We start from the raw sequence: 20,307 nt of genomic DNA, 5'->3' as shown, positions 1-20,307 counted from the left end.
GCCCCACTTCCGAGACAGCTCTCGTTAACTGAAAAAAAGACAAACGCTGAAGGTTGCTAAGTGAGTTAGGGACTACACAGCTCTTGTTACTAAAAGATACCTGCAGTTGTCAACTCCAGGTGAAAATCCTGGAAAAGCAAGCTAGTAAGCACCCTTAAGAGCTGTTCTTCAGGCAGTGTATTACAGCCATGGCTGTGTGCAGAGGAAACATCATTGTCCTGTTTCTCAGTACAACTTCTCAAGATCACAGACATAGAACTAGATGTAAGCACATTCGGTTTCAGAAAGAAAATGCAAAAGGTAGAATTATGTGAACTTTTGAGGTGGTAACATTCACCCACTTATCAACTTAACTTGAAATAAATACCCCAAACAGCCCCCAGAAACCAACACCTAACACCCACCCACACTGCAATGTCAAAACCTTTCAACTGCAAAGATTTCCAAGTAAGAATAATTGAAGTTTGGGACACATGAATGCTTCTGCAGCAGTACTACTTGCCCAGAGGCAACTACAGCTGCTCTTACTAACTCCAGCAGATCTTAAAAGCAACAGATGAGCACTCAGCATCTACTTGATAAAGTATAATCATGTGTAAAAACACTCCATTTTTTAGCTTCTGGCCAACTTCTTACATTTACAGTACACTTTGGATCAATTAGCAGGCCAGAGAAACACCAGTGAGAGGACAGCGAATTCCAGCAATATTTTAGACTCATACAAATAGAGGCTACAATCCTCCCTGCTACCAGCTTTCTCAGGCTTGCAGTAAAAAGCTGACTTCTTAGAATTTCTCATACCCTTCTGTATTAACAGGATCTCCTTTACCTGTGGCTACTGCACAAGTGGCTTATCAGTGATGTCCTTTTCTTCTCTGTAAGTCATTTACCACATCTGCACTCCAGCTTTATTGCTATTCAGATTATTTCTCCAAGACCTCCACTTTGTGCTGGCCATACAGAAGTTCACCTTGGATCCATTAGTTCTATTAACCACCATGCTCTCATTATACAGAATGACAAAACAGGCAAGTCTGGATAGGAATCTGGGGGGCCACATTGGGTTTGCAAGGCCAGGTTTAGGTAGCAGGGAGCCTAGAGGGGTGGCTTCTGTGAGAAGCTACCAGAAGCTTCCCATATGTCTGACAGAGCCAATGCCAGCCAGCTCCAAGATGAACCTACCACTGGCAAAGGTCAGGGCCATCAGTGATGGTAGTTGCACCTCTGGGACCACTATTTGATAAAGTGAAAAAAACCCTCTGCAACAGCAGTTGGGCTAAAGAGTGTTAGACAATGTGACAGGAAGAGCTGTGGAGGCACCCAGACCAGTGAAGAGCGATGGGGAGAAGGTGCTCCAGATGCCAGAGCAGATGCCAGATGCCATGCAGCCGATGGTGCAGACCATGGTGAGCCAGGCTGTTCCCCTGCAGCCCATGGAGGTCCATGGTGGATCAGGGATCCACCGACAGCCCACAGAGAACCCCATGCTGGGGTGACCCTGTGGGAAGCCCATGCCAGAATAAACTCCTGGTAAAACTTGTGCCCTGCAGGGGACCTACAGTGGAGCAGTCTGTTCCTGAAGGACTGCACCCCATGGGAGGCACCCATGTTGGAGCAGTTTGTGAAGAACTGCAGCCTGTGGAAAGGACTCACATTGAAAATGTTCATGGAGGACTCCATGAACATCAGGAACCAGCACTTCCTCCAATGAGGGAGTGCTGGTTCCTGATGCAGCCCTGGAGAGGCTGCTTGTCCCCCTTGCTGCAAGAACAGACTGAATCTAGAAAGCTGTAGGTGTCTTCAACAAGTACTATGTGCACAGAGTTTCTCATACAGTTAAGAAATCATGCCACATGCAACACAGATGACAGAGGTAGCCAGAGCACTGAATTTTTCAGCATACCTTCTGAGATCAAGCCGAGGTTTTTCAATACAATAATGAAAATAATGTAGCTAAACCTGTATTTCTACATTCAAATAAAGACTGTTTTCAGGAAAGCTGAAGGCATGGAAGGCTCATCTGAGAAAATTTTTAAAGAAAAAGCCCACCAAACAATTAAATAGAACACATCTTCCCATATATATTACAGCCAGTAGCACAGCTTAAAAGAGCTGAAAATCCTCCCCCAGAGGGATCTCTGCAAGTCCCACTTCCAGGAACTATTGCTCTGTATTACATGAAACTACACCATTTGGATCAGGATAAAAACTAGAAGTAATTTATCAGCTATTAAAACTGTTAAAGGTACCCATCACATAATTCAATTCATGTAATACCCTACTTCATATCTCAAGACAGCCCATTACCTGGAAATTCCTATTTCTGGAATAGTGAAATGTAAATTTTCAAATATACATTTCTCCCATGCCTCCAGAACAAAGAAATGACAGCATACATCTTTAAAAGCAGAAACTTACACTTCTGGTACGTAAGACCTTCAAGGCTTTTTATTTGCATATAAAGATCCAAAGCAACATTTGTAGTACTTTACTAGTAACACAGGAGCTTTATTTGGGAAAGATGACCTGTAGCTTTTGCAGAACCGGTGGAACAGAGAAGGAAAACACAGACAAGCACCTACTCACACTTATGAGGAAGTGATAGCTTTGGGGAACACCTGAAGATGTTCAAAGACAACAAAAGAAAGGAATAAACTGTTCATTAGGTTTTGTCCTCAACAAGGCACCTGAATGAAATAGAAGATAAACCAAACACATCCTGAATTCATTGGAGAATGTAATATAAAAAAAAAGCTCACTCTTTCTCAATTTAAGAACATACATACCCCCAATTACTCTTTATTGCTTGTAATTTGCTAACAGGAATAACTGGTAATGCCTTATGACAGGCCACATACTGCACAAGTCAAACTTAAAGAGCAGGGCAAATCCCAAAGCACAGAAGAGAGACACAACACACACACAAACCACAGTGTATCTTAGACATGCAAATTAAAAAAAAAAAAAATTAAAAAAAATTGCAGTTCTTTCAGTTCTCCACAGGGTCACCCAAGGCCCTAATTTTACGTAACAGTCCAAAGATTCAGAAAAGGTCATTGTATGGTCATCCCTATGAAGAAAAGTTAGGTATCCAATGACATTGTAAGTAGGAACCTCCCTACATCTTTAAGCAACTAGGTATCCCGCAGGATTTGGCCCCAGGTCCAATTCACTCAATCCTCAGCTCCTCAATTTGCACTACTGTAGGAGGAGAACAGCAGCAGGGTTGCGCAGCTTACCTGCTTGATACATGCAAAGCTCTTTAGCATTCTCCTCCAATCCCCTCATAGATGTGCAAATCATTCTATTCTTACTGTTCTGGGATAATGACTGCAATTTGATGACTTGCAGAAGGAGGCCTCTCAGCAGGGATGTTTTTATATGAAGGCTCCCTTAGGAGGTGCTGGTGGGGGTAAGAATTCTGACAGTGTAGCTCAGGGGCCAGATGTTGAAGGAATCTTTTTCTTTGCTTCCTGCCCTATCACTACCATATTGTGACACCTTGTCAAAGAATTTGAAAGAGGCACTGCAACAATATGAAAAGTGAATAAAGGATCTTGAAACTCATTGTTTAAGAGTTTGGAATCCAAGAATGTAAACATGATTTTTTTAAAATATGGTAGGTTAAAATAATCTTTGTTCATTTGGCTCTTAACATGTCCTCCTCATGCAATGCAGTTCCTGTTTGATCTATTAATGAAAACAGCTTAAAGTGGTTACTCCAAGACCCTTGCTTCTTGTGAGTGATTTATGGAACTTAGAACATTATACTTGAACAGTGCAGGATGCCAAGGATGCTGCTGGCACAAAGCCTATGTTTAACTCAATGACGTTCACATGTGTGTTTGCAATTGTGAGTATAACCATCAGAAACAGGTGATCCATAAGATAATTTAAAGGACCAGCTTCTTCCAAATGTATTTTGGAGGTCATCTCCTAAAGTTCAGACCTTTGACTCACTTCTGTAAAAAAACACTTTATTGCAACTCTCACACTAGAAAAAAACCTACCAGCATTATTTTTTCCCTCCTAAGTATTTTACACCAAATGCATAATAATTTAAATACTGATAAAACTTTTCAGAAGCAGATATTCTGTTCAACTGAAAGACCTCCAAGTTAAGCTTAAAAGGCCTCCACATGACCAGATCTTTTCTTCAAATTGATGGAACAAAAATTTAATTTTTTACTGTCTCAAATGTCAAGATCTACTAGTGGCAGGAAACAGATCTCTTGAAATGGAAGCTATACTCAGTGTCCTTTGAAGTGACTTTGTTAATGTAAATTGTCATTGAAATGGAGAAGGAAGGCCTAAGCAGCAGCATCTTTTGAAGGGCAGAAACCTTACTAGCGGTTGAAATAATTCCACTCGACTAATGCAAAAGCACACGTAGGAAAAAAAGCCTGAACAACATGTTTGCGCACTCCATCTCCACTACCATCCCCAAAACACCTTGACCCAACAGGAAATCCCAAAAGATGCAGGGTGTCAAAGTTCTAGTACTACCTGTGAGCCATCTCACCACTGAGCAACTGCATTTGAACTGTATTTTGAGATAATTAAAGGACTGGTATGTATATATAAGAGTCTTCCTTTCGCAATATGTGACCTGTTAGCTTAGGATTAATTCTAAGGTAATATGAAGAAACAGAGGACTATTTTTGAAATATTTCCTTTCCTGTACTTTGTTCATGCTGATAGAACATTCATTTCCACTTCTTCTGGTAGATGGTGGTGGTGAATACAGCTTATCCCCTCTGACCCCAACTTGGGAGCAGAACAGAAAAAAACCCCAAACTTATGTTGTTTTTGCCTCTGGCCTCATCACTCTGCAGGATGTTCCTGGCCTTGAAGGAGGAAAGGAGGTAAAACAATTGCAGTAAAAAGGAAACATACTAACACCCAATGCAGTTCTCTAAAACAAAAAAGCAGAAAACAGTGGTAGCCGTGATTGGAATAGCATTTAAGTTTTTATCTTCTCCTTACTAGTCTCTAGAGGGAATACCAAAAGCTTAAGACTCTACACAACATTTCTGAAAGCTCAGAGACCTAAAGTTTCACACACCCATTCAGGTTTATGTTTTTTTTATATTCCTTTTGTTTAATTTTGAAAGAAGAGTGTCCCTTCCAAAATATTCAGCATTTTTACAGATGTTTACTGAAACCTGCAAAAAATGTAACTAGTTTGAATTCACTTATACCAATTCCCTTTTTTTCCAACATAGCTGGTTTGGTAAGCAGATCAAAACCAGTTATAAATGTTTCACTGCGGGATTACAAACACCTTTTTAAGTGGAGAAAATATTAAGAAAAAATTTGTAGTGAAAGACCAGACCAAGAAAAAATAAGCTGCTATGCCTTCTAAGTTGTCTGCATTCTTATAGCAAAGGACTACTATAATACTTTTAATAGATGTGATGAAACTCTTAATAGAGGTGAGTATCCCTAAGGAAGCAGATTTCAGGCATAACTTAAGCATCATAATCAGTGGGAAATGACTTTTGAGGCAATATGTAACAAGATCTCCACAGTTCTCTTGATTATGAAAAGAAAAAAAAAACAAGTATCACTCCGCAAGAGAAAAGATCAACATAAAATTGAATATGATATTTAGAATATTTTAAACCCTCTCAACCCCCAAAACACATCTGCATTATAATTTTAAATACAAACATGATATATAAACAGAATTTGTTTATGTTCACCTCTGAACAGGTAAAGGTAAAAAACCAAAACCAGTAATTAGGAAGCAATAATCACAATTTTATGCCAAAAAAAGGACAAGCAGCTTTGACAAGGTTTTAGACCAATATTCTAGACCAAAAATGATTTACAAAATAAAACCCTAAATACTCTTAAGTAACAGTTTTAATTTTAATAACTTTATTTCTAGATCAAAGAATATTCCGAATACAAATACTATAGATATGATGAGAAACAGCACTAAACGTAAATTCAGGTTCTCTTTGCCACTAATTTAATGATAAATAAGAAAGAACCAAATCCAAGCAATGTTATCACTCCCATTTTTACTAATCTTTGTTCCAAGGTGGCTGCTTTTTCTGGAAATTTCACTCGGCTAGGTTCATCCTTCTCTTCATACTGAGGCAGATATTAAATCCATGTAAAAAGTGCAAAAAAAAAAAAAAAAAGTTAGTGTGAAGTTTCTTAAGTAGATTATAAAGTACCCAGTCCTAAGAATCTGCTTGCATCTAGGATTGATATTACTCCTTTCTGTCTCTGTCCTAATTCATTTGAAATAAATGTGTGTAAATCTTCATCATACCTGATGTTCAATCACTCTAATATATATTAGAAAAACAAACTGTTCATTTACGAACTTAATTACTTATGAGTAAAACCTTATTAGATGCAACAAAAATCTAATAACAAAACAACTGAACTCCAACTATCAAATGTTTTAACTAGAACTTCTGCCATTTAATTACGAAAACAACTGTTCATTTAAGAAGGAAGTTAAATATGTAACATATAAGACTTTCTTGAAATTAAAGGGAGAGTGGAAAGTACCTTACAAGTGGCTGCTCAAGTACATATTGAGTCTGAGTGGAGCCTTGTCATAAAGGACAGTAGGGTTAGGTTCTGGTTTCCTACCTTAGTTCACAATGCTTGGAAGGCCATCTCATTTATTGCACTTTCAAAAATTATATGCTACAGACATGAACTGCTGCAAAGTCTTGTAATGACTAAGCTTAGCAAATAGCACTGAAGACTTCAAGGGAATTTATACAAACTTTTCATGAAAGAGGTTTAACTGTTTCACTTAGATTAACATGTTCATAATAAATGTTTGGGTGCTTTACATTCAAAAGTGCTCCATCATAAATTAAGTAGCACAAAAATTTTTGTATTAAAGTATTCATAAATTCATAAAACATAACAGGATTTTAAAAAGAAGGAATTGCATTTGTGAAGTAATTAAAAGGCTGTTTCACACTGGATACAAAGACATCATGCTTCATCTTGACAGCTATGAAACCTTACATACAGATAAAGTCAAGTGACACCAAACTTGGAACCCTCCCAGCACTTGTAACTGGCCTGCATATACAGGAGGCAAATAGATACACAACTGATTACTGCATATGCAAAAAAAGGAATAAATAGCTAATAAGTTCTTTGCCACAGTCTTTACCTCTTAATATATTTGGTGTTAAGTGATTTATTGGGAGAAGGCTGTTATATTACATTAAATTTACTTAAACTACAGGAAATTGCATTAGTAGCATTATACTGAAGGTCTGAGTTCCACATGGCTTCGTTCAGCAACAGATTCCTTTCTGACACTGATGCTCCATTTACCCTACCCCAGCAGCCGTTCATTTTACCAGCCTATTACTTAAAATGACCCCATTTGACAAGAAAGTGTCACTGTGTTGGTTTGAGAATGACTGATGTGGTGCTAACATCTAGCCTTGACCTCTCCCACCCTCTTCTTTTGTCACTCTGCAGAGTTATCTGGGATGCCTCCCATTCAATCCATAAAACCTTAGTATCTTCCTTGTGAGTCAATAATTCCAAACAAAAGATTCCTTAATTAAAAAGTAAGAGTGTAAGTATTCAATGTGGCATCGATGCCATAATGGCTGTCCAAGAGCACAGGGATACATTACAATTAATTCTTTCGTGCAGTAGAAAGAAAAAGGTAGATTGTGTTTTCTTTTGGAGATTTTCCACACTGCTGTGCAATATTAGAGATTATTTCTCATTCTGTCCATGAAAAGGTGGAAGGGGGAGAGGTAGATGCAATGCCCAAGCTAAGGCTAAACAGCCTGTGGCTGAGCAAGGTATGAAACATTTCCCTGACGAATGTCACATTTGAGGTTGCATCAGAAATTGTACACAGTATTTAACAAGCCTCACACACAGACACCCACCTCCACCACGAGGTCCTTCAGTTTGCCAACTTCTTCTTCCAACTTTTTAACACTGCAAATCAAGTCTTTGCAGACTTCAATATAACATTCAGTCGGTGCCCACTGCAGTACCATCTGTTAATAATCAGTTATTTGACATAATTACATAATTGTAGATTATAAATTAATATTCTACAGTTAATGTATCACAAAAGACAGTGCCAGAAGAAGTTTATAACTGCATTTCTGCTGGGTTTTAATTGTATGATTTATGCACAACAAGCTACTAGTCCCTAGCAGCCTCTATTGGAAACTTCTGTCACCTTAACTGTCCTATCAGAAGAAACATGAAGAAACGAATCTATCCACTTTAATTGTGTGGCTTAACTCTTTGAAATACATTATTAAAGTGTCCTTTAGAGAAAGAGCATTGAACAGCTCTATATAACTATATAATCACCAAGATGGTTGAGTATTCAGAGTTTTCATTTTACGAGGGGGAATAATACACTCTGTATCAATCTTCTCTTTGGTTGAATACCTTGTGAGAATTTTTGAGGAAATGGTTATTCATGGTCTGCACAGGAATGATCAGCTTACTACACTCTTTATTCAACCTCTGAAGAAACTTGAGGAATTCATCTTCACTAGAAAAGTAAAATGATATTTTGTTATTTGTCAAAAGCTGTAACTTTTTGCAAGCCAAATATTAGCTATGGATTTCCAACACTGGCTAGTAAATTAGACATGCAGTTTCATAACATACAAAAACCCCCAGTATCATTTTAACAGTGAATAGTTAAAGACATTTAACATCTTAGCAAGTTGGGGTTTTTTCCCCCCCCTTATTTGTCCCATTCCATCTCGTCCCCTCCCTTCCCCACCTTATTTTGGAAGGACAGTATTTCTGACCTGCAGCTTACATTTCTGAGGTAGATGTGAAGGGAAAAAAATCTGGTTTGTACTTTGGAGCTAGGACTGAAATGACTAGGCTTAGGGTCATTTAGTCTCCAGCAGAGGGGAAGAAAATAAGAATTCAATAGTACTGGCTTGGCTATTGGATCTGGAAACATAACATCAGATATTTTAGGCTCTGAGATATATCTATTTTGAAGAAAATTTATACTTGGTGCTCAAATACAAGCAGGAAGACAACACTGAAAATTAGTTTGATCCATGTCTCCAAAAAGGGGAGAGAAGGACAGAAAAATTTAACAAATTATTTTCAACATTAAGTTTCTAGACCTTCCACATGACACTGACTGAACTTTACTAGTAGTGTTAGAGAACTTTAGTTGTAAGTCATGGTGCTGGCCAGAAATTTGTTGCCACTGACCAGGAAGAGGGAAAGAGGGCAAGGAAGATGATTATCCAATTGTTTTTACTGAGTGAGCTCTCAAACCCTGAAACTCCTGAGAAATGTCTGTATCTCCAGCTGGAAAGTTTCTGTTAGTTCAAGCTATTTGGGTAAATAACAGGCAGGGCCAAAACAAGAGACAATTAAAAGTTCCTACTGCAGAAATTCCTGTTCTGCAGATCCATAGGATCTGAATAAACTGATTCAGACTCCAATATCCCTCCATTGCCTAGGCAATCTAAATGCAACATACTCATGCCACCTTACTTGCTTCTGCTTCTGAGGGCAAAAAGGGATCCACGAAATTTGTCAAACAGCTAAACTAAGCCACATGCCAATGTAGTGCAAGTTTCTAAACAGAGATGGAATTTAGCCCATAGAGTGTCATAGAGTGTCTTCCTTCAACTTTGGGCACAGGATGATTAGTGAGTTAAAATTTCCCCCACTGCTCAGGATATCTGTGATTAGCAACAGTGTTGAACTGTTAAGACACATTTAAAACAAAAATATATAGAAGCATTAACAGGTATGCTGGAGGTTTAAAACCAATACTGCACATGGTTTTCATGAAGATGGGGAAGTACGAAAGCCTATTTGTTTCTACAGAATAAACTATTACTTGTTTCAGAACAATGCAGTTGAACTGAGTATTTCAGGCAAAGAACCCAAACACTAAACATCTGGAGACAGTCTGAAAGTTTCTCCCACATTACTATAGACAAGCCATAATCACAAACATTTTTTTCTTCTACTTAGATAACTTTTTAGCTGGCTGGGAACAGTTATGGCACTGTATGTGTTTGATCACAAAGGAAGTTTTTTTTGGAATTATGGAGGGATTCTCGGCAAATATAAAGTATGTTATGGGCTTGAACAAGGGAGGGGGAAAAAAGAAAAATATTTATTCTATCATACTACTTCATTATACAATAGTTCTTAAAAACTCCCAATTTTCATAGAATTTTATATCTGTTGCAGTGGCATGTTCTTCTATTTAAAGATAGAAATAATGTTTAAAAAAATTTTCAGTTTTAAAAAGAATTAATGGCTGTCAAAACATCAGTGGCTAAACAGTGCTGGACACTCCATGAGTTTATAATCAATCAGTTCAAGATTTTCTACTATGTTAGTTTTTCTATGACTTAATGACTGATTCTCCTTCTCACAGAATGACTTTGAACAAGTGGGAAGTAAAATCTTTATATAATAGCATGTAAACATAGCCTATGATTTTAGTCTCAAGGTCAGATTCCTAGAATACATGTCAGGCCATTTTCTAGCAAACTATGCAGTGCTTGCCATAACTGAAATGCTGTCATATTTTGTGCACTTCGATCTTTAATAAATCAATTTTGTTTTTGAGAACTACATATGATCTAAACCCGCACTATACTAGGAATTAGATATATCACTGGTATGTGAGACCGAACCAGATACCATATGGGTATTTTATTGTATTTGGCCCCACAAGGTAAATGGATAATTTTTTGTATTTCTCCACTTACTCCCTCTGTTTAAATTTTTAAGCTGCTCTGCTTGAATGTATGTTCTAAATGCTACTATGGAACAATCTGAAAAAAACATACATTTTAACACAAAAATGCATAAAACTAATTTTCCCTTGTTGAAGACTCCCTTGCAGGAATCTGTTAGGTCCATTTCCAAAGGATCTAACAGATTCCTGGCCTACCACCTCAGCTCAGCAGCAAAGTTTCTATTTTAATACAAATGGCTCAGGTGCTGTTAAAGTATTTATGGTGTATCCACATCATACTGGTTTATACCCTCTTGCATGCTGGAACTTTAGTTCTTCACTATTGCAGCACATGTACAAGTTTGCACCAGGATTCTCTTCTGAAAGTACACACTTGTTTTGATGGCGAATTACAGAATCATGGAATAGTTTGGGTCAGAAGAGACCTTAGAGATCATCTGGTTCAAATCCCTCTGCATTGGTAGGTACATCTTTCACTAGACCAGGCTGCTGAAAGTCCCATCCAACCTGGCCTTGAACACTTTCAGAAAGGAGACACCCATAGCTTTTCTGGGCAACTTATTCTAGTATCTCACCACCCACACAGTAGAGAATTTCTTCCTTACATCTCATGTAAAGCTGCCCTCCATCAGTTTGAAGCCATTTCCTCTTGACCCATCACTACATGTTCTTGTAAAAAGTCCTTCTCCAGCTCTCTGGTAGGCCTTCTTTAGGTTTCTCTAAGGTCTCCCCGCAGTCCTCTCTTCTCCAGGCTGAGCACCGCCAAATCTCTCAGCCTGTCTTCATAGGACTGGTGCTTCAGCCCTTTTGCTCATCTTTGTAGCCCTTCTTTGAACTCCTTCCAGCTTCATGTCTTTCTTTTACTAGGGGTCTTGGAGCTGGATTCAGTACTCCAGGTGGAGTGTCATGAGAGCAGAGCAGACAGGGAGAATCCATTCTTTTGACCTGCTGGCCACTCCTCTTTTGATGCAGCCCAGAATACAATTGGCATTCTGGGCTGCAAGCGCACGTTTGTTGGGTCATGTTGAGCTTTTTCCAGGAGGTGAATCTACTGATCCTTGTGGGTCCCTTCCAACTAAGGATATTCTGAGTTTCTACGATTCTCATAATCCAACACCCCCAGGGCTGCTCAGGGCTGCTCTCAATCCATTCTCTGTCCAGCCTGCACCTGTGCTTGGGATTGCACTGCCCCTGGACATCACACTTGGCCTTGCTGAATTTTGTGTACCCATCACTCAAGCCTGTCAAGGTCTGTCTGGATGGTATCCCTGCCCTCCAGCACACCACACAGCATGGTGTCCCTGGCACACATACTGAGGGTGTACTCAATCCCTGTCTCCATGTCACCAGCAAAGATGTTAAACAGCACCAGTCCCAAAACCAACCCCTGAGGAGTGTCACTTGTTACTGGTCTTCATTTGGACATTGAGTTGTTGCCCACAACTCTTGCCCAGTGTGAATATCCAGCCAATTTCTTACCTATGAGTGGTCCACTTGTCAAAAGACATCTCCTCACAGACCAGAAGCAACACCAAAGTCCTCTATCAGGACATGAACTCATTCTTCCAGTCCATCTCAGTCTTTCAAGAGCTTCCTCTAATGCCTTGCATGTCCTTCCATGTCCTGCAGCTCAAACTTGGCATTGTGCTGCAAAAATGTACCTCGAGAAGGCTGCAAAGTCTCTTTTTCATAATTGCAGTAATGGATAAAGATACCAGCACAGCACGAGCACTGGGAGCAATCAGTGTATGTAAGAATGATTGGTTGGGAGTGGAATACATACTGGACAGTCTCATGTAACTGGGCCACTAAAGACAATACTATGGCAGGATCACATCATGACATGACTGATAATGCACAGTGTCAGTGCAACTCGGCTCCCTCCAAAGCATGGAAACATGTACAAATTGATTTTGAACCCAATATTCTTGGTCCAATAAACAACATAATTATCAGAAACTCTAGTCTGACAGCACTCAAATAATACAAACAGCTCTCTCCAGTATTTTGGAGAGGGAAGGGATATCTATGAGAGCTGCAGCATAGCTGTCAGGTCACTAGTGAAAAGGGAGATACATTTAAAGAGGAACTGAACCCTCACTATCTAATCCCATTTTCAGTAGCTATTCTTCTATAAGTCTGGGAACTAAGAGGAGGAAAGATATGAGCATGGGATTTAAACCAAAGTCTAGGTGTGTCTTCTGGGAAAAAAAACTGTACTTACACACAAAGGATAAGAGATTTAAGAAATCTTAAGTCTCCTTTATACTTACTATATCCTTCATTTTTCATTTTGTGCTGAATGTGGAGTGCTCTAGCAGAGCTTGGGGAACTGAGTAAGTTTAATAAGGTTACTGAGGAATGTACCCCTTAGCTGGCTTCCACGGTACAGCACAAGACTACATTAAAAGCATGAGACCTGCTGCAGACTTGATACTTAAACACTATAATGGGAAAAAGTATCAAGTTGGAATGGAACTTTGAAAGAGTTATACTTTAGTTAAAAAGTTTCCTTATAAAGCTACTGATACATATAATCTACGAAAAGGAGAGTAATTTCTAAAGCCCGTAATTTGTACGATAAAAAACCGGGATGTTTTAGAAGCCAGTTAAAATTGCCTCTAGTGGAAGGGGAAAACACTAAAAAAAAATTCAGAATCTACACAGAAGTAGCATTTATGACTTAAGACACACATGTACAAGATATTAATTTATGAGCTGAAAATTAAAAGCCTATGCAGAAGTTATATGCATCTTTCCCTCCTGCACATTTTTTTACTTCATCTTACAATCAGGCACATCTGATTGCAAGACTAACAGAGCCTACCTTGTCTGTGCTTCCAACCTTCTTTGTACAAAGCACACCTACCACCAGCTCTCATAATCCACTAACTTGCATATTTTCAAGAATGTTTTGCATTAAGGGAAAAGGTGTGAGACAATTTTACCTTTGAGCCATAGAAAATAACACAGTCACCTTAAATAGTTAATATTTCACTTCAATTTCCTTAGATACACAGTTAATACCTCAATTCCAGCTTCATAATTTCAGAGATGTCTTCAAGTCTTTTTTCTTCCACTTGCAGCTCTTTAATAGCATCTAGGAGTTTCTGTTGGTCTCCAGGATCTGTAATGCCGATCTAAATTTAAAGAGTAATTCCAAATATTATTCACTTTTAAACTTACTGGACATAATAGCACTTATTGCACAACCTTCTAAATACTAAGATTCAAAAGAAGTTGGTTTTAAGTCATTGCAACCAACTACAGTGTATGTAAGTGACAAAGGAAAAATAAAACCACAGAAAATATTCAGTGATGCAGAACAAAATTACAAGAGATGAGGAACTGCCAAACCGAAATTGTACAGGATATTTCAAAAATCTGTTTAGGGTTTATTATAAAAAAATTAACAGCAGTTTGCCTAAATACCCCTGTGTTTTTAGGATGTTAAGCTTTTCCATTTTAGAATCACCTGAGTCACCTGTGACAGCACAGTAACGAATCATCATGATGGTGATAGAGCATTAACTCAGAAAGAAAGAGGGGAAACTATCAAATCAGAATCAAATGGAGAATTTTACGGGAAGAGGTGTTTTTTAACTGAAGAAAAGCACAAAAGATACATACTCTGTAACTGAGATTCTCCAAGTGATGCCTGGAACAGAAAACACTGGCAGCTGTGCTATCCAGCAAGTATCTCAGATTAAATTTTAAGTCGTATTTAAATCCTAGGCTGAGAATTTTCTTGCAGAACACTTAAGGGGAAAGAATAGTTCATTTGTTAAAAGAGAAATACTTTTGTGGCACATTCAAAACTTTTCCCTGCTCAACTGACAGGCTGCTGGGCAACACAGGACTTCCGGTGTTAGCACCCCTAAGATGCTCCTCCAAACAAGTGAAAAACCTCTCAATGCCAGCTCCAAGTATGACTTTGCTCCTAATGCACCAGCTGAGTACCTGACTCAACAGGAGTAGACCAGTTTGGGATTTGAGACTGCATGGATCCTAGAGTCTCCAAAGCTGGGCTATATGGGACTCTCATGGATATTCTGAGCACTTGAAGTTACCTTCCATGCCCACAGAAATCAGTAAGATGTTAGTGTTTGCAGTCTCCCTGCAAACACTTGCTGTCAGAAAGAATTTGGAATGAATAATACACATCAGATCAAAATTCTAGGAAAGAGACGGTACCTAAGGAAATGCGTGCTTTTTTCTGAGACCCAGTGTTCTGACATCCAGTGTTCATTGTGACTACATAAAAGTGTCCTACAGGTTCTCCACCAATTACAGGTAGCAAATAACTATGGGCTCACAAGTGTGTCTTTAAACATTTCAAAACCACATGAAGTTTATAGACAAGCAAGTTTTTCAGTAATGCAAAATTCCAGCAACATTAATCGCTGATTTAACTACAGGTGCCAAGAACTTCTGTGCTTCTGATAGGTTTCCATGGGTACCTGAATAAATTGTACTGAATTCTTTCCAGCAAATATCACCAGCAGCCTTAAGATAGAAAGATCTGGGTTTCCTATAACTAATCTGCTTCACTAATGTTGAGCTCTAAGTTTGCTCAATTCATTAGCTCTCAGGTTTGCCTTGTGGAGTCCTGTCTGGTATTTTCTCAAGACTTACAAAACATTTCAACAGTCATTTCATCATGAATAAGTAAGCTGATTTACACAACAGCAATTATTGTTGAGTATTAAAACTATCTTGCTTAAAGCAGCAACTATTATGAAGATTGCCTTTGCTTTTGACTCCACCTTCACACTCCTGAAACCAGCAAATCAGGATACAGCTTTCTAACCAGCAAATCTAATGCAGCATATCAGGAAGATGTTGTATTTTGTTCCCTTATAAATAAAACATGATTTCGTTTGTCTGCAAATGGATCATTAACTGAGCACCACCACATCTTGAAAAAACACATCAGGAGGTAAAGAATATGATAAATGTCACTATAGATAAAGCCTTCTGCCACCACAGTAATTCTGCATTTGGAAGTAAAACATGCAGAACTTAGAGACAGAATGTTGACAGACCAGTCCAAACTGCTTCCCAATTTTCAGACCATCCCTGCAGAACATGAGGTGACCCAGAACCTGACTGTTCATGCAATGCATGGGACAACCACAGTGCAATAAACCCTTCTTGATGGACAAGTGAATTTTTAAGTTAGTGCTGTTTCAATCATGCTCTGCAGTCCAAATTATACAAATATTATCGTGAAGTGGCCATGTTTAAGAATGTGCAACTGCTGTACAAGAATTTGCTTATATCTGTAAAACAAAACTCTTCATTTTAGCCAGATCAACTCTAAGAACATCTATTTTATTCTTTACTTAAATACAGACGAAGCAGCTCCTCAAAATCCAAGCCCCAAGCTCACACTCCAGCATGAATCTGACAAGAGGTGAATAAGATTGCCTCTACACATGAAAGATGATATACAGCACAGATAAAACCAGTGAAGCTATGCATAAACTCTTGTATCAATGCCACCTTGCCCAACTGGCCACTGATTTTAATAACCTGACACATTTCTGCCAAATATTAAACGATTTTTTCAGGGAGTGGGGCAGAGGAATGAGTCCTGGAACTGTGATATAGAAGCATATAGACCAGGTAATTATCTAGTTACTTAGTCAAATTTCTGGATTATATTTTGAATTTTGATGCATCAACTTTTCATTATACATTCTCAAAACTAGAACAGGATGCCAATTTCTCTTATTCTAAACTAAATAAAATGTGAGAAAGAAACCTTTTTATTCCTAAATGCACCCAGAAGCAAAATTACTTCTGTTGCTATCTTACAAGAGAAATGCTTAAAACAAAAGAAAAAAATCTGAGTGTCATGAGTAGTGCAGACAAAAAACTCCAACAGTTTATAAGCTTAAGGAATGCAAGGATTTCAGCTTGAAAGACTCATTGTTTAGACTCTGTTGTAGAATACAGATAAAGATATTTACAGAGAAAATATCTCTGATACTGTTTGATGGAGGAAAGCATATCATGTTAATGACAGGATTTCTCCCCAGTTCTCTGGATACAAAGCAGCTTGGTTCAGAGGCATCCATCACAGGTCATCATTAATCTTTGTAGTAATAAGATCCAGGCTCTTTTAAACAGCTGGCTGCTAGCTGAAAGTCTGCCATCACAGTAAAAACTTTCAACTCTGATGTAACAAGGAAACAGATTAGATTTGCTCTATCAGCAGCATGGGGAGAAACTGTTAGCAAAGCTCTAAAGCCAGACTGCATCAAGAATTTAGGATAGTGCTAATAAGTCAGGAGTGTTATGTAATTTTTTAACTTCTCAACTCAAGACTGACTAATTAATTTATGTCCATGCACAAAGCATGATTTATTTTTCAGGAACTGTTTCCTGCTGTTGCAAAGTTAAGAGACAAAGCAATTCAATTCTTACAGATATTATCTTCCTGTGTAGAAGCAGCTGATCCATGTAGCTATGTCAGTTTGTTCAAAGCTTTGTTTGCTTTTATAATAGGAAGCCTCAAACATTTTGGAACACTGAAACAGAAGCTATGATTTTGAATGAAATTATACCTCTTTGGAGAAAGAACCATAAAGCTTAGCCATTCACTAAAGTCCACAATTCTCTCCCCCCATTTTTGCCTGGACAAAAACAAGCAATGACTACAATACCAAAGCAGGTGATCAGTATGAACATGCACACATGCACTAAGACAGATTTACAGTTTGTTGCAATCATGACCAACAGCAGTTCACACAGGAATGAGAAGAAATCCACAGGAATCTCCTTAAAGGCCAAAACTACTATCAATAGGAGCTTTGGAGTTCTAAAAATCCCACACCAGTATGCTGCCCAATGATTCTGAGGCTTCATAAAAGCAGTAACATCAAAACACACTGACATGCCTCATAATATTTTGTCCTAGATGAGCTCTTAATCTCTTCATTGACAAAGCTCCTCTCTATAAGCACACCCTGATAATATAGAATTACTTGTGAGTTCTGTCCAAACACTTGAACTCTACCCAGTTACAAGACAAAACTTCAAGCAAAACAGCCTTGTTGACATCCACTCTAAAAGGAACAAAACACTGGTTCCAGCTGCTAGATAGAACACATGTCTTCTCAGTACCAGGATAACAAGGAAAAAAACCTGATGCTAAGGACAAGGCTAGTGTCAGGAGCAGGGAGCAGTCCTGAAGTGGCTGTTTTTATGAAGCGTCTTTGAAACCCACACCAGGGATTCCAAAGCTTCCTAGTACAGACTGCTCAGAAGAATCCTGAAGCACTTACATTGTTCCAAGGAGACTCCAATAATTGTATCTTATCATAGCATCTTCCTGTAAGGACAGGAAGTGCTTTCATTTCCCAAAGGAAAAATTCCAGCAAAGACTGAAGAAAAGCAACAACCTCATCTCAACTGAGAACTGAAGCCCTGTAATAATGCATCACTTAGACAAAAGACCAGCCTTCGCAAACAGCGTAAGACCAACCTTCCCAGCTGCAGTCAACTATAAGAAACAAAATCTTTATCCCAAAAGAAAAAAAAAAAGAGAGAAAGTTTTACAAACCTGTGTGGGATATGAGATGTTACAATTTAAACAAATCTAATGGAAGAGAGCTCTTCTTTCTCCAACAAAAAATGCCTCACAAAGAAGGATTACATCTAAAATAGTTGTTTAGAATTATCTACTGCTAATCCTAGAACTGATTTCCCTTCAGAAAAATCATAATTAAAACCTAAAAATGGTAACAACTAAAATTTAAACTAGAACTATTTCCTGCTCACACCTGCTCACTCATTGATGTGTGAGATTACATACTTCAGAAGAAGCCTGCCTATATTCACATTAAAATTCAAGAAGTTGCAGAAGATGCTGAAAAAATTCTTGCAAGGTTAGACATTTATAATGAGAATTTAAGACATTAAAAACATAAAAGAAAGAGAAGAAAATCAAATGAAGTTCTAAAGTAGTAAACTGACCTGTAATAAGTCATCTTTTTGCATGGTCAGAAGTCGTCTTAAACCTACATCTTGTTCCTGTATAAAACAAAGGGGTTTCTGTCATCAAAAAGAATTTCAGAAGAAAACAGTTTTAACTTGATCATCTTTCTTGTTTTGCTTCAGCTTTCAGGAACAAAACCAACTATGAAACACCATTATTGATGCAATGAAAGATTTGCCTAATTTAGAAACCTCAAATGCTGTGACTAACGCACATAATCAAGAAATACAACTTAGTCCATTGCAGTTTAACTTCCCATTTTATAAATAAATTTCTGTTTAAGAATTTTATTTGAATTAATACATTAATAGTGATATAACTTTATTATGCAGTAGGTGCATTTTGCTTTCATGGATTACTTAACAGGTGCAGATATACCAAAAAATTACCTTCAATAATCCTCTAATGTGCTCTAGACCAAGACCATGTAAAAACACTTCCATGTCATCAAAAGCTGAATAGAAGCTGTAAAGATAATTAATGAGATTGGAGTTAGAAACAGTGGAAATATTAAAAATGAAAAAAAACCATCCAGAACAAAATGCTATAGAAAAGCTACCCAGACAAAGCACTTGGGAGCAACCTGAAGTTGCGCATACCTGCTGATGACAGAAGTATCTTATAAGCACGCAACTTAATCTATTGAAATTTTATAGATGTCTATTCTGTCTGATAAGTTGAATAGACCCAAAAGGGGATGACTTTCACACATAAAAGTCATTTTAAGTCACAAAATATTCCGAATGAATCTTAAAGTTGGGTCACAAAAGCCTAAAAAATGTGGAAGGGGGGGTTAAGGAAGATAACTATGTATTCTTATCAGATAACATTCACACTAATTGGATTCAGTCCACAACTGGCACCCTTCTGCTTCCAGTTAAGCCAAAAATGGTTATCAAGAAAACAGGACCATCTACAATTAAAGACAGCAGAAATTACTGCATGGACACTTGTATGAAGACTACTGTTCAGAAGGTAGACTGAGGAAGTAGTAAACTCTGAACTGTAGGTTCAGAGTTTAACATTTATAAACAAATATTAATTATCAATTTTGATTCCCTGCTCTATCACAAGATATAAAAGTGTAAGAAAAATAGCTAAACTGATTTCAACAATCAGATGAACTGTAATGAAAATAATTAAACCAAAGAACAAATCATACAAAATCCTGAAAGCACTACTGCATTTGCTACAATGAATCCTTTGCCAAAACCCCAAATTATGCCACACTTTGTTCTGTCTTGTTGTAGGCCCTGTAGGCCTCCTCTTCCCCTCAAAGACTGAAGGAGCATCTTGAGTGTCAGCATATGGCTCAGGATACCCTGAGTAAGTTCACACATGACACTAAACAGGGTGATCTGCTGGAGGATTGGGAGGTTCTGCAGAGGGATCTGGATAGACTGGATCAATGGGCCAAGGCCACTTGTATCAGGTGCAAAAAGGCAAAGTGCTGAGTGCTGCCCTTTGGTCACAACAACCCCATGCAATGACACAGGCTAGGGGAAGAGTTTCTGGAAGGTGGTCCAGCAGAAAAGGACCTGGCAGCTCAAAAGGACCTGACCAGCTCACTAAC

General features: G+C 38.2%; 1 protein-coding gene across 2 annotated transcripts in view; it reads right to left on the bottom strand.

Annotated features, from left to right (window-relative positions):
• Positions 1 to 5,868: 5,868 nt before the first annotated feature.
• The window catches only part of ASZ1 (ankyrin repeat, SAM and basic leucine zipper domain containing 1), a 36,570-nt gene continuing 22,131 nt past the window's right edge, over positions 5,869 to 20,307 (bottom strand). The window contains exons 8-13 of one of the 2 annotated variants that reach the window (XM_085042636.1): positions 19,124 to 19,199; positions 18,713 to 18,769; positions 13,757 to 13,869; positions 8,419 to 8,524; positions 7,899 to 8,012; positions 5,869 to 6,102 (exon numbers count right to left, since the gene is read on the bottom strand). In XM_085042636.1, the coding sequence (XP_084898762.1) occupies positions 5,956 to 6,102; positions 7,899 to 8,012; positions 8,419 to 8,524; positions 13,757 to 13,869; positions 18,713 to 18,769; positions 19,124 to 19,199 (613 nt within the window). In that variant the 3' untranslated portion in view covers positions 5,869 to 5,955. Of the gene's footprint in view, positions 6,103 to 6,151; positions 6,303 to 7,898; positions 8,013 to 8,418; positions 8,525 to 13,756; positions 13,870 to 18,712; positions 18,770 to 19,123; positions 19,200 to 20,307 lie in introns of those variants that run through there. The other variant, XM_085042644.1, reaches the window with a different exon arrangement.

The sequence above is a fragment of the Lichenostomus cassidix genome, chromosome 1Aa, assembly GCF_008360975.1.
Source record: "Lichenostomus cassidix isolate B80296 chromosome 1Aa, HeHo_3.0, whole genome shotgun sequence".
In the NCBI taxonomy this organism is placed as follows: domain Eukaryota; kingdom Metazoa; phylum Chordata; class Aves; order Passeriformes; family Meliphagidae; genus Lichenostomus; species Lichenostomus cassidix.
The sequence above is the reverse complement of the archived record's forward strand: the minus strand, read 5'-3'. Positions and strand labels throughout refer to the sequence as shown.